Genomic DNA, 10660 nt, shown 5'->3' on the forward strand with positions numbered 1-10660 from the left:
AATTTTACCCCTAACGTCTAAAATGGTGCAATTTTGCCCATATCGTTGGAAGTCAAGAGCAATTTTACCCCTAACGTTAATAAATTGGGTCAATTTCATACACTATTATAAAACACAGATATTTTTGTTCCTTATTCAGCACCAATTGCATAACAATTCGTTCTGGAAGAAATGATTTCATGTTTAAAAAAAAAAGAATTTGAGATTAATATTTATAAATTTGATGAATTTATTGAATTTATTTTATCTAATTCGTACAAAAAGACAATATGTTTTTTTTTTATTATTATTTTTTTTCACATTCCAACATATGTTTATGATTTGTTACTAATAAAATGACACACGTATGAAGTGTAGATGACAAGATTTATGATCGAGAAAACAGTTTCATGAACTATTTCTCAAATTGACCCAATTTATTAACGTTAGGGGTAAAATTGCTCTTGGCTTCCAACGTTAGGGGTAAAATTGCACCATTTTAGATGTTAGGGGTAAAATTGCTCCTAGCTCAAAACGTAAGGGATATTTTAACACCTTAACCCTTAAACTATTTCAGCTAGTTAACTATTTGTTGGGTACTTAAAAAGTTTTTAGTTTATTAAAATCGGTTAATTACTAATTGATAAAATTTTAACTTTTGGTTGGTTAATTTTGATTTCAATTATGCTCTAACTTGTTCGGCCGTGTCTTTTGCTGATCTCATTCTTATAGAGGAAGTTCTTGGGCCCGTTTGATTTATTTGTTCTTGTTTGTTTTGTAAAAATTGAAAATATTTTAGTTTGACATTATAAAAATGATCATTAACAATTTTAAAATGAAAATTTTAAGAATTAAAGTTGTTTAGTACCTTAGATTAGTAACGTGGTTGCAAGAAATTATATCAAACACAGTCTGGTGGATAGGGTACTCGAAACCTCAATATTAGGAGAAAGGCTCAAGCACTCAATCAAGGCGTTCCAAATGAAAGAAATGAAGAATGGTATGTTTCTTTGTGAATATGAGTCGAACAGACATAAAGAAAGAGTGACCCATGAAAGCCATGGAATTTTGAAAGAAACCTACTCATTATCCAGGATAAGGTGAGAGATGAGCAACTAGCAGTCCTTACTCGTTTCCCAAGATTAACCTTAACATAGTTATATCTTAAATTGATCTAAAATGGTCGAGAAGGAAGAAATTAATTCTGCAAATATAATTTGAGTAAAAGATTAGTGCAAAAAACATTGAAATTTTATTTTATATTTGTCTTTAAAACAATTCTTAAGAAGTGGAGATAAATCAAGAAGTTAATATTATCAGATTTGGTTGTTGCAAGGAATTAAAATTGTTGAAAAATTAGTTATAAGGGTCTAAAACTTATCTGAAAAATACAAAATTTGGGTCCACGATCCGCCCAAAACGGGGCAGGCATTGCTCGCACGCTTGTGTGGTATATATTTATGAAAACTCATCATAACACAACTTGGTAACTCATAAAACCTCAAACAATATAAACTCTTTCAACTTCTCATAAAGTTTCATACTTCAAATGGCTAAAAGGTTAAGAGCCACTTCATAAGCACTTAGACACACACAACTTAAATGGTTAAGAGCATCTCCAACAGACTTTTAATGAACTCTCTAAAATTAATATAAATAATTGACTTTTAGTGATTTAAGAGTGACTAAGATATATCATCTCCAACAATGCTCCTTATATTCACTCCTTATTTATTATTTTATTATTAAAATTGTTTTTTATTATTACATTACCAATAGTGTGAGGAGAGAGACACATCAACAATAAATTATTAATAAAAAATGAAGTTAGGAGGCACTAAGAGGTGGAGAGAGGCTCTCTATTAATAGAGATGATGAAGAGGCTCTTAGTGATTTGAGGAGCCACTAAGAGGCTGTTGGAGATGAATTTGCATTCTCCCTCCTCAAATTTTAACTTAAGAGCCAATTTAAGAGGCTGTTGGAGATGCTCTAAAGCCATTTTACCAACACTCTACACCGATGTGACTTTTGGATCCGTGCAACCGTAGAATCCATTATATAAGTAGCCAATTGCGTAGGAAAAATATTAGAAATCAATAAGGAAGCAATCTTGGTATAACTATATCTGAGTTAGGATTAGTGTAAACGTCAACAAACTATTGCCGAGAGGATTCAAAGAAAATAGACCTAATACATCATCAGCTCCCTGAACTTGTCCATAACAGTAGATTGGATCCCTAAATTTGTCCATAAAAGTAGATTAGCTCTCTAAAATAAATGTAACATATTGTGCCAATTTTGTGTCAATTTTGCACTTTTAGTTTCTTATCTTTAATCGTCTTTATTTCACCCGCAATAGTTTAAAAAAGATTAATTATCTAACAAAGTTTTATAATGACACTAGAGATCCAAGAGGGAATTTTTCAAACCTTGCGTCCCTCGCCAATCATTTGGATTAGATTTCAAGTTTTGAGCGCAAACTCTATAAACTTAATCGTCCATATTAATTAAAAAATAATTTCTCTGGTATGTCTGCACCCTAACCACACATGACAATGTTTAAATTAACACTATTCGTAAAATATCGTTAATAATTTTTGACACGTCCAATGGATTGTTTATGTTATTTTTAGTCAAGGATTGTATGTTAGTAGGAATGAACTTTAACATTTTTAATTAAGCTTTGTATTCAACCTTTACTTTATTATTGCATTAATAAGTATTTATTTAGTTATTTTCTTGCTTAATTTTAGTTACTAATTCAATTTAATCATTTTTTCTTACCTTTACTCATGGAGAATGCCTCCAAAGAAGAACACAGGGAAAGATGCAATTTCATCCGATGCAGAAAAAAAGTCAAAATCAGAACAATGAACCCGGAGTACCCGAAGGCTTTGTGGCCAAGACCGTAAGCAATATCGAGGGTGCAAACCAGCCAACACCTAAGGAACCAGCTTCAATGGACTTTGAAACGGCCATGCGGAACATGAACATGTATATGCACATGGTCATGAACACACTCTGAGGCACTAATGATGTCATTAAAGAGAGTAAAGTGTCGAAGCTAGTAGAAAGGATCGTCAACCTTACTAGAAAGATATGCAAAATCCTAAAAAAAATGTGCAGAGCTTTTTTTCCAAAAGTCAATATCCCAAGAACCGGCCAGACATAAAAAAGGAATACCGACCTCAGGTGTCAGAGAAAGATATGTCTCACCATAAGCTCGAGAGGAGACTCTTAGATTCAATGAGTGCGGTGACAATATCAATCCAGAGCACACTCCAGTCCCACCTCATCAACAACATTTCAGGTCTCATACCGAATACTATGAAGAAAGATATGTTCGTAAGACAAAACCGACCATGATCACAACGAGATCAACCGTCAGGATTTCTAAATATTCATCGGGTTAGCTGGATATAATAGGGACGAGTCCAAACCCAGTTAGTCCGTACAAAGAAAATAAAGCACGAGTAAAAAATTGATAATTGGCCCTAGTGACACTTTTTGAAAATTTGACAGGATAGACCGACCATATGAATTTCCATGTGTTCCTTGAACTACTAGGATATCATGAGTTCAATTCTAGACCTTGGCTATGCCATAAGATGAAAGAAAAAACACGAATAAAAAAAGGTATATCTGGAGATACATAGGAAGGATCGGCCAACGAGATTTTCATATGTCCCTCGTATTCCCGGACGAGGGATATCACAAGGTCAAGCCCAGACCCTGTTAAGTCTTACATAGAAAATAAACCAAGAGTCAAAAAATGGTATTGGGCCCTAGCGATACTCGTTGAATTTTTTTGGCAGGATAGACTCCAAGACAAGACCGACTACAATGAACTACAATGATTCCCACACCCTCTTCAAGTTATCAGGATATCACGAGGTCAATCCATACAGAGAGAGAAAAATGAGTTAAAAAAATATCACGTGACCCCTTCAAAAATTTGGCAGGATAAACCCTAGAACGAAATCAACCAATAAGATTCTCTCATGTTCCTTAAGATATCATGATATCACATGCATTATTCTTACGAGCAAAGTGCAGGCAGGTTTAGTGCAAAGTTTATGCAATTAATACAGTAAAAGAATACCAGAAACAGTTGAAGTTCCCACTAGTCGAGACAAATAACAACAAAACATAAATTATTTAGCGAAACTAGATATGTGGTCGTTTCTGTTTTCGTATTTGTTTTTGACAAATAATGATGAGAATGAGATAAATTTCTAGAGCTTGATAAGGCCCTAAATTTTACCGCCTCCTCGTCCACCAGCCAAAAAGGGAAGGACCTTTCCTTCTAGAGGTAAGAAAATCATGATCGGGATAGCAGACCAAAAGCTATGGAACTTGGGTGTGGAAAAAACTCGAGATATTATTACAACAAGGGATGAATAAAAATCTCGAGCTATGATTCAAAATTATTCGGATTCATCCCACCATTTACACCAAAAGATCAATACAGCAAAAACTACGCCTTCTCTTGATAATTTATTTTTTCAAATTAAGTTCTTAAATTTTCAAGGTTTTAAGAATTAGGCTTTTAATATTTAACTTTCACATATCACATATATCAAGTTACTTATTAACGATTATGAAACTCAATATATATAAAGGGTCTAATTTTTAAAACCTTAAAATTTCTAAACTAAATTTGGAACTTAAATAAAGTCAGAAACTGTTATGAAACTCAATGTATATAAAAACTAAAATGAAGGGCACGTCATATTCTAAGTGTTAAAAATAACATTGATTATTTTCTTTAAATCATATTATTTCTTTAAACATTATATAGTGTGAAAGGAGGTTCCCCCCTGATCATGTCCGTATGTTGCTGATAGAGGATGTGTTGGGGGTGTGCTTCCGGCGATCCGTCTGCTGCTAGCTGCCGTCTTTTTGTTGTTTATTTTCTTACTTACAAAAAAAATATAGCGTGGAGGAGGACCTTTCTCCTTCAAAGCATGAGTATTGAAACTATAACCCATACGTTCATTAGTGAAAAGTAATATCATAACCCTAATAAAATGATACCCGGTACATTTGTTTGTCGAAAAATATTACACAGGAAAATATTTTTTAATCTTTTCAGTGTTTATCTGCTTTTAAAAAATAAGTTAAAAAGACAAGTGGAAAATATTTGAAAGAATTAAAAAAAGTTAATTTTATGAGTTTTCAAATAGAATATTGAAACGTTTATATTAAAAAACATTTTTATCCATAATTACTATTCTTACTTAACTTTCAGGTGATGGAGATTGAGAGGTCTTCTATTGTTTTAAATTATCCCGTTTATTTGGATAATTGAATTTATAATTTATATATTTATTTTTTATGAAAATAAATTTCATGATAGAGATTTTATTTTATAAGAATGAGAATATCTTTATTATTAGGAATTTGTTTGCTATTTTTTTATTGTTATTTAATTCTTTAATTTAGTTTTATTCCTATTACTACCAGTAGTTTGATGAGAAGTAGATAATGCGAACGGTTTCGGTCATTAGTTTTATAATTTTATATTTTCCATTCGATTTTTATTAATATTTGATAATATTTTCAATTTTAGTAAAACAAGCCGTCAACCTATCGAAATAAATATTGTATAGACACACATTAAAAAAAATATCTTAGTATAATATATTAACTTTTGTTTGGTTTAACCAATTTTTTTATTTAAACCGAATCGATAATCGACACCTAAAATATTAAAAATTACTGATAAATCGAACTAAACATATCAAATAACCGAACCAAATTTATTTCAATTATAGGAGGGATCCAATTAATGGTTTCAAATTACATTAGAAATCTAATTAACAATTTTAGAAGGTCAAAAAGCTAATTGACTTTCAAGGTATAGATTAAGGACTTAAGTGATTATTTTAGTGGATTGCTATTTATTGTCCCCAAATTATTTAACACCGCTCCCTCTTGGACACTTTTGCCCTTTCCATTTTTTAAACTCAAAAACTGAAATTCTCTCAAATTTCTTCGAAATTCAAAAACTCGAACAACATTCATGGGACTTAAACACGGTAAAGGAAAAAGACTAATGATTCCTCGGATAAGTATTTTTATTTGAAAATCGAATCGAAAACATGAGTTCCATCTCCAGATTCGGAGACAAAATTCATCCAAAATATGCTAAACGGGTGCGGCTGAACTATCTGTTTCTGCCTAAGCAGAAACGGGTGGATCACCCGTTTCCACATAGGCGGAATGGGTTATCCGTTTCTGCCTAGGCAGAAACAGATAGTTCATCCGTTTCTACCTAGGCAGAATGGTGTGAATCACCCGTTTAGTATATTTTGGATGAATTTTTTTTAATATATTCATTAAATCGGTTAGCTTTTGGAGACGAATTTCAATTAGTGTAAATAGGAATTGTAGTTATTCGATTTCCTCAACGTTCTCAGGTCCATTTTTCATAAATCCAATTTTTGGCTCGGGAGAGAGAGAGAGAGAGGATATTAAGTTTTGGAATAAGTAATTTGGGGGCGGTGAAAAGCAAAACCCTTATGTTAAAGGCTTAATATATCATTTGCCCCATGAACTTGTCTTGCCCCCCTAAACTTTGAAAGTGTTTTGAAGGCCCCCATAAACTTGCATAAAATGTCCAGTTAGCCCCTTGAAATTATGTAAAATGTAATCAATTGATCATTCGGTCGTAAAAAAAAAAGTAAGTTAAATGCGAAGATGTATTCCACGAGTCTTAAAAAAAAATTAAAACGATAAAAATCGGAGTATACAATTCTAATATAAGAAAAGACAAGGTGTATAGTTGATCAAACAATAACTTCCTTTTTAATCTATTTTTTAAGGGATAAGGTACCAAAATAGGCCTAAGGTTTTTGGGGAAGTACTAATTTAGGTCCAACGTTCAAAATAGCACCAATATAGGCTTAACGTTTACAACATAATATCAATTTAGGCTTAACGTTTACAATATAGCGTCAATTTAAGCATCACGTAAAAAATAGCACTAATATAGGCTTAACGTTTACAAAATAATACGAATTTAAGCTTAACGTTTTACAAAATATATACAATTTAAACTAAATATCACAATTTTAAATTACTTTTAGTTTCCATATATTACACGAGCCATGGAATTTAGGAGTCATGGATATTTTGAATATGATATAGTTAATTTAATTGTGAAGTTTAGCTTAAATTGTATATATTTTGTAAAACGTTAAGCTTAAATTCGTATTATTTTGTAAACGTTAAGCCTATATTGGTGCTATTTTATACGTGAGGCCTAAATTGATGCTATATTGTAAACGTTAAGCATAAATTGATATTATGTTGTAAACGTTAAGCTTATATTGGTGCTATTTTGAACGTTGGGCCTAAATTGATACTTCCCCAAAAACCTTAGATCTATTTTGGTACCTTATCCCATTTTTTAATTATGTAATGACATTCTAAGATGCGTGGAATATATCTTCCGCATTTAACTTATTTTTTTACAATCGAGTGATCAATTGATTACATTTTACGTAAATTTAGAGGGCTAAATGAACATTTTATGCTAATTCAGGGGGACAATTTAAAAGTTTAGGGGACCAATCAAACTTTTTGAACAAGTTGAGGAGGCAAACAATGTATTAAGCCTATTTTAAAAGATTAGAAACCTAATTGATTTTTATATAAATGTTAGGGACCTAGTTGTATTTAAGCCTTCAACCCACTTCCTTATTTAAACATACAAAGAGGTCCGCGCTCTTTCTACAGCTCTACCGTTCAGTTCGGAGTTCAGAGCTTCTCAGTTTTTCCCTTCCATCAAATTTCCGGTAAGAATGTCTTTTCTTTCTATTGTTCTGTTTTCAATTTACAGTCATACAATCATTTATTAAACCTGCTTTAGATTTCAATGAATTTGTTGAATTCGAATCATTTATTTCCAAAATTAGGGTTTTTAGCGTTTTGAATTCAGTTTGCTGATAGTCCCATTTGCGTTGCTTCTATATCATAGGTTTATAATAATGATGAAAAGAGGGAGGATTTCTACTGTTCCTGATTCTAATGCAAAGAGAGTCAGAAAAGAAACAGGGGAAGAAGTTGATATAGAGACTCCATATTCAGGTCCTTCCTTTTCAGATCTTCCCCGGGATATTATGTTAAATATCCTATTTAGGCTGTCCATTAAGAGGATTATTTTATGTAAATGTGTGTGCAAAACATGGTATGATCTAGTTTCAGACCCTGAATTTGCAAAGCTCCATTTTGATCATGCTGAGGTTTATCCCTTGATTCGAAGATTCCAAATCGAGAATGGTTTATCTTGTGCAGCCAGATAATGATGATTTCGAGCTCAAGCTTGGGATGTGTGATCATAGCCACTCTAAGTCTGGATGTGCCTGTAATGTTCAGGTTAAACTTGACACCAAATTTAAAATACAGAGAACCAAGGATCAGAGATATAAATACAGTATAAGTAATTCATGCAATGGCTTGCTTTGCTTGTTCAATCCATTTGCTAGAAGTCCCCTTATTGTTTGTAATCCCATTACGGGTGAGTTTATTAACCTTCCGGAGATTAAGAAGGTTGGCTTGGACCAACATCCTATGCGTTATAGTTATAGTTTTGGTTTCAGTCCTCTGTCCAACCAATATAAGGTGATAAGAATGTCTGCGAGAGGCACTCACAGTATGGCTCAAGTACATATTCTTGGCACAAAAACATGGAAATGCATTGGCTTTTTCACTCAGCGTTCACCGAAGTTATTTCCTGCTTATTTGAATGGGTTTCTTTATTGGTCTTCTGATTTACATCCATTATCTGTATGTACTTTTGACATTGAGAGGGAACGGTTTGGGTCAATTTTAGCACCAAGTGAGGATCGACTTTATCTGCATAGCAGTGTGGGAGTAGTACGGGGAGAAGTCTGCATATCTAGGGTATCGAAGTCCGGTACCATTCATGTCTGGACAATGAAAGATTATGGTACCGAAAAGGCGTGGTCTAAAGTTTTCTCCTTTTCCATGTGTCCTTATCCAACACGGTATTATGGCCCATTTCAACCCATAAAGTACTTGAATGATGGGGCAATATTGATGTTTCACTCTTATAGAAACTTTATACCCACGGATCTAGGAGATGCTTTACTTTACATAGATTCAAAAAGAAATCGGTTCAGATATTTGAAGATCCATGGGATGGAATCAGCAGCGGAAGTAATTGCTCATACTCCAAGCTTGGTTTCACTCAAACATGCTCTATCGGGACAGAATGTGAATGTGCATAATGTTATGTCCAGGTAATTTTGTAATCTTATGTCCAGGTAATTTTGTAATGTTATGCTACATAAAGCTTGAGTTGATTGATCTCAAATAGTTTTTCATTTACATTTTTTATAGCATCCCTTGTTGATAATGGGATCGAGAGCTGCCTACAGAAATTGGGTTGCGAATGAATTAACGAAGCAATGAATTCAAACTTTAAACTTAAATAGATGTAGTGATGCATATGATAAATGAGGAAGTTGTTGAGGAAATAAAGAATTACTTGCAAAATGAATTTGAAAGTCCCCTGTTTTTTTATCTTTTTTTTCTAACCAATTTGTAACTCTGTTGGGTAGGTGCACTGAGTTGAAGCTGCACAAAGAGGCCAAAGATATTTCAATAGTTGAAGAAGAGTTTTATCCCAGGTTTTTTTTTTATGCTAGTTCTGATTCTGGTTCGGATTCTAGTTCTGCTAATGATTCAGATTCAGATTCAGATTCGGATTCTAGTTCTACTAATGATTCAGATTCTGATTCGGATTCTACTTCTAGTAATGATTATGATTTTGATTCCGATTCCGATTCTGAATCCTACATATGAGGACAATGAGACAGACACATTGTAAGCTGCAGCGAAGGTAAATGTAGTTCTAAATATCTGCTAAATTATTTATTAACATTTTTTCCTCTGCAAAGAATATTTGAACTAGCACTAAATTTAGTTGTACGTAGTTAACTCTAATATGTCCGATTGAAAAATCGGATATACTCGACTGTAATTTCAGTTGCTTCAGAAGGATATATTGTATATAGTTTAAATTTGTGCCGGAATTTCAAAATCCTTGTATGAAATATGGATATAAATTAGCTAACAACGAACAGAATTGTAATTGTTTTTTTTTTCTAAAATTAATTTCTAATAGATGCTAATGGAATATTTTTTAATTACAGATGCAGGAGCCATTTTCATGTTTGAAGCAATCTGGGTGAGAGCATAACATTGATTCTGATTCTTATTTTGTTTTTCTATGGTTGACAAGTTAATTAAACTATTTGTTGGGTACTTAAAAAGTGTATAGTTTTTTGTTTATTAAATTCGGTTAATTACTAATTGATAAAATTTTAATTTTTGGTTGGTTAATTTTGATTTCAATTATGCGCTAGCTTGTTCGGCCGTGTCTTTTGCCGATCTCATTCTTATTGAGGAAGTTCCTGGGCCCGTTTGATTTACTTGTTCTTTTTTATTGTTTGCGGTTGCTAATACATGGTAGAGATTAGTTGGTTTTCTGTTTAAAACAGTTGTTTTGAAATTTAAATACGGGCACAATGTTTCAAGAAAGTTTCAAAAGTTAGATACAAGTATTACTTGTTAATGGGCCAGGTCTAATGATTTTCCGCTAAAAAATTCTTAACCCAAGCGCAACTCAATCTTATGTTAATTTAGGTGG

General features: G+C 32.6%; 1 protein-coding gene across 2 annotated transcripts; it reads left to right on the plus strand.

Moving 5' to 3' along the window:
• Positions 1-7686: 7686 nt before the first annotated feature.
• LOC136223742 (F-box protein At3g07870-like) lies at positions 7687-10306 on the plus strand. 2 transcript variants are annotated; one of them, XM_066011893.1, is made up of 5 exons: positions 7687-7781; positions 7964-8073; positions 8281-9248; positions 9570-9850; positions 10164-10306. In XM_066011893.1, the coding sequence occupies exons 3-4, from the start codon at positions 8314-8316 to the stop codon at positions 9811-9813; spliced, it is 1179 nt and encodes a 392-aa protein (XP_065867965.1). In that variant the 5' UTR covers positions 7687-7781; positions 7964-8073; positions 8281-8313; the 3' UTR covers positions 9814-9850; positions 10164-10306. The 2 variants fall into 2 exon arrangements, with proteins under 2 accessions (XP_065867965.1, XP_065867964.1); XM_066011892.1 differs by having other exon boundaries at positions 7964-9248.
• The last annotated feature ends 354 nt before the right edge of the window (positions 10307-10660 follow it).

Source organism: Euphorbia lathyris, chromosome 3, assembly GCF_963576675.1.
Source record: "Euphorbia lathyris chromosome 3, ddEupLath1.1, whole genome shotgun sequence".
Lineage (NCBI taxonomy): Eukaryota > Viridiplantae > Streptophyta > Magnoliopsida > Malpighiales > Euphorbiaceae > Euphorbia > Euphorbia lathyris.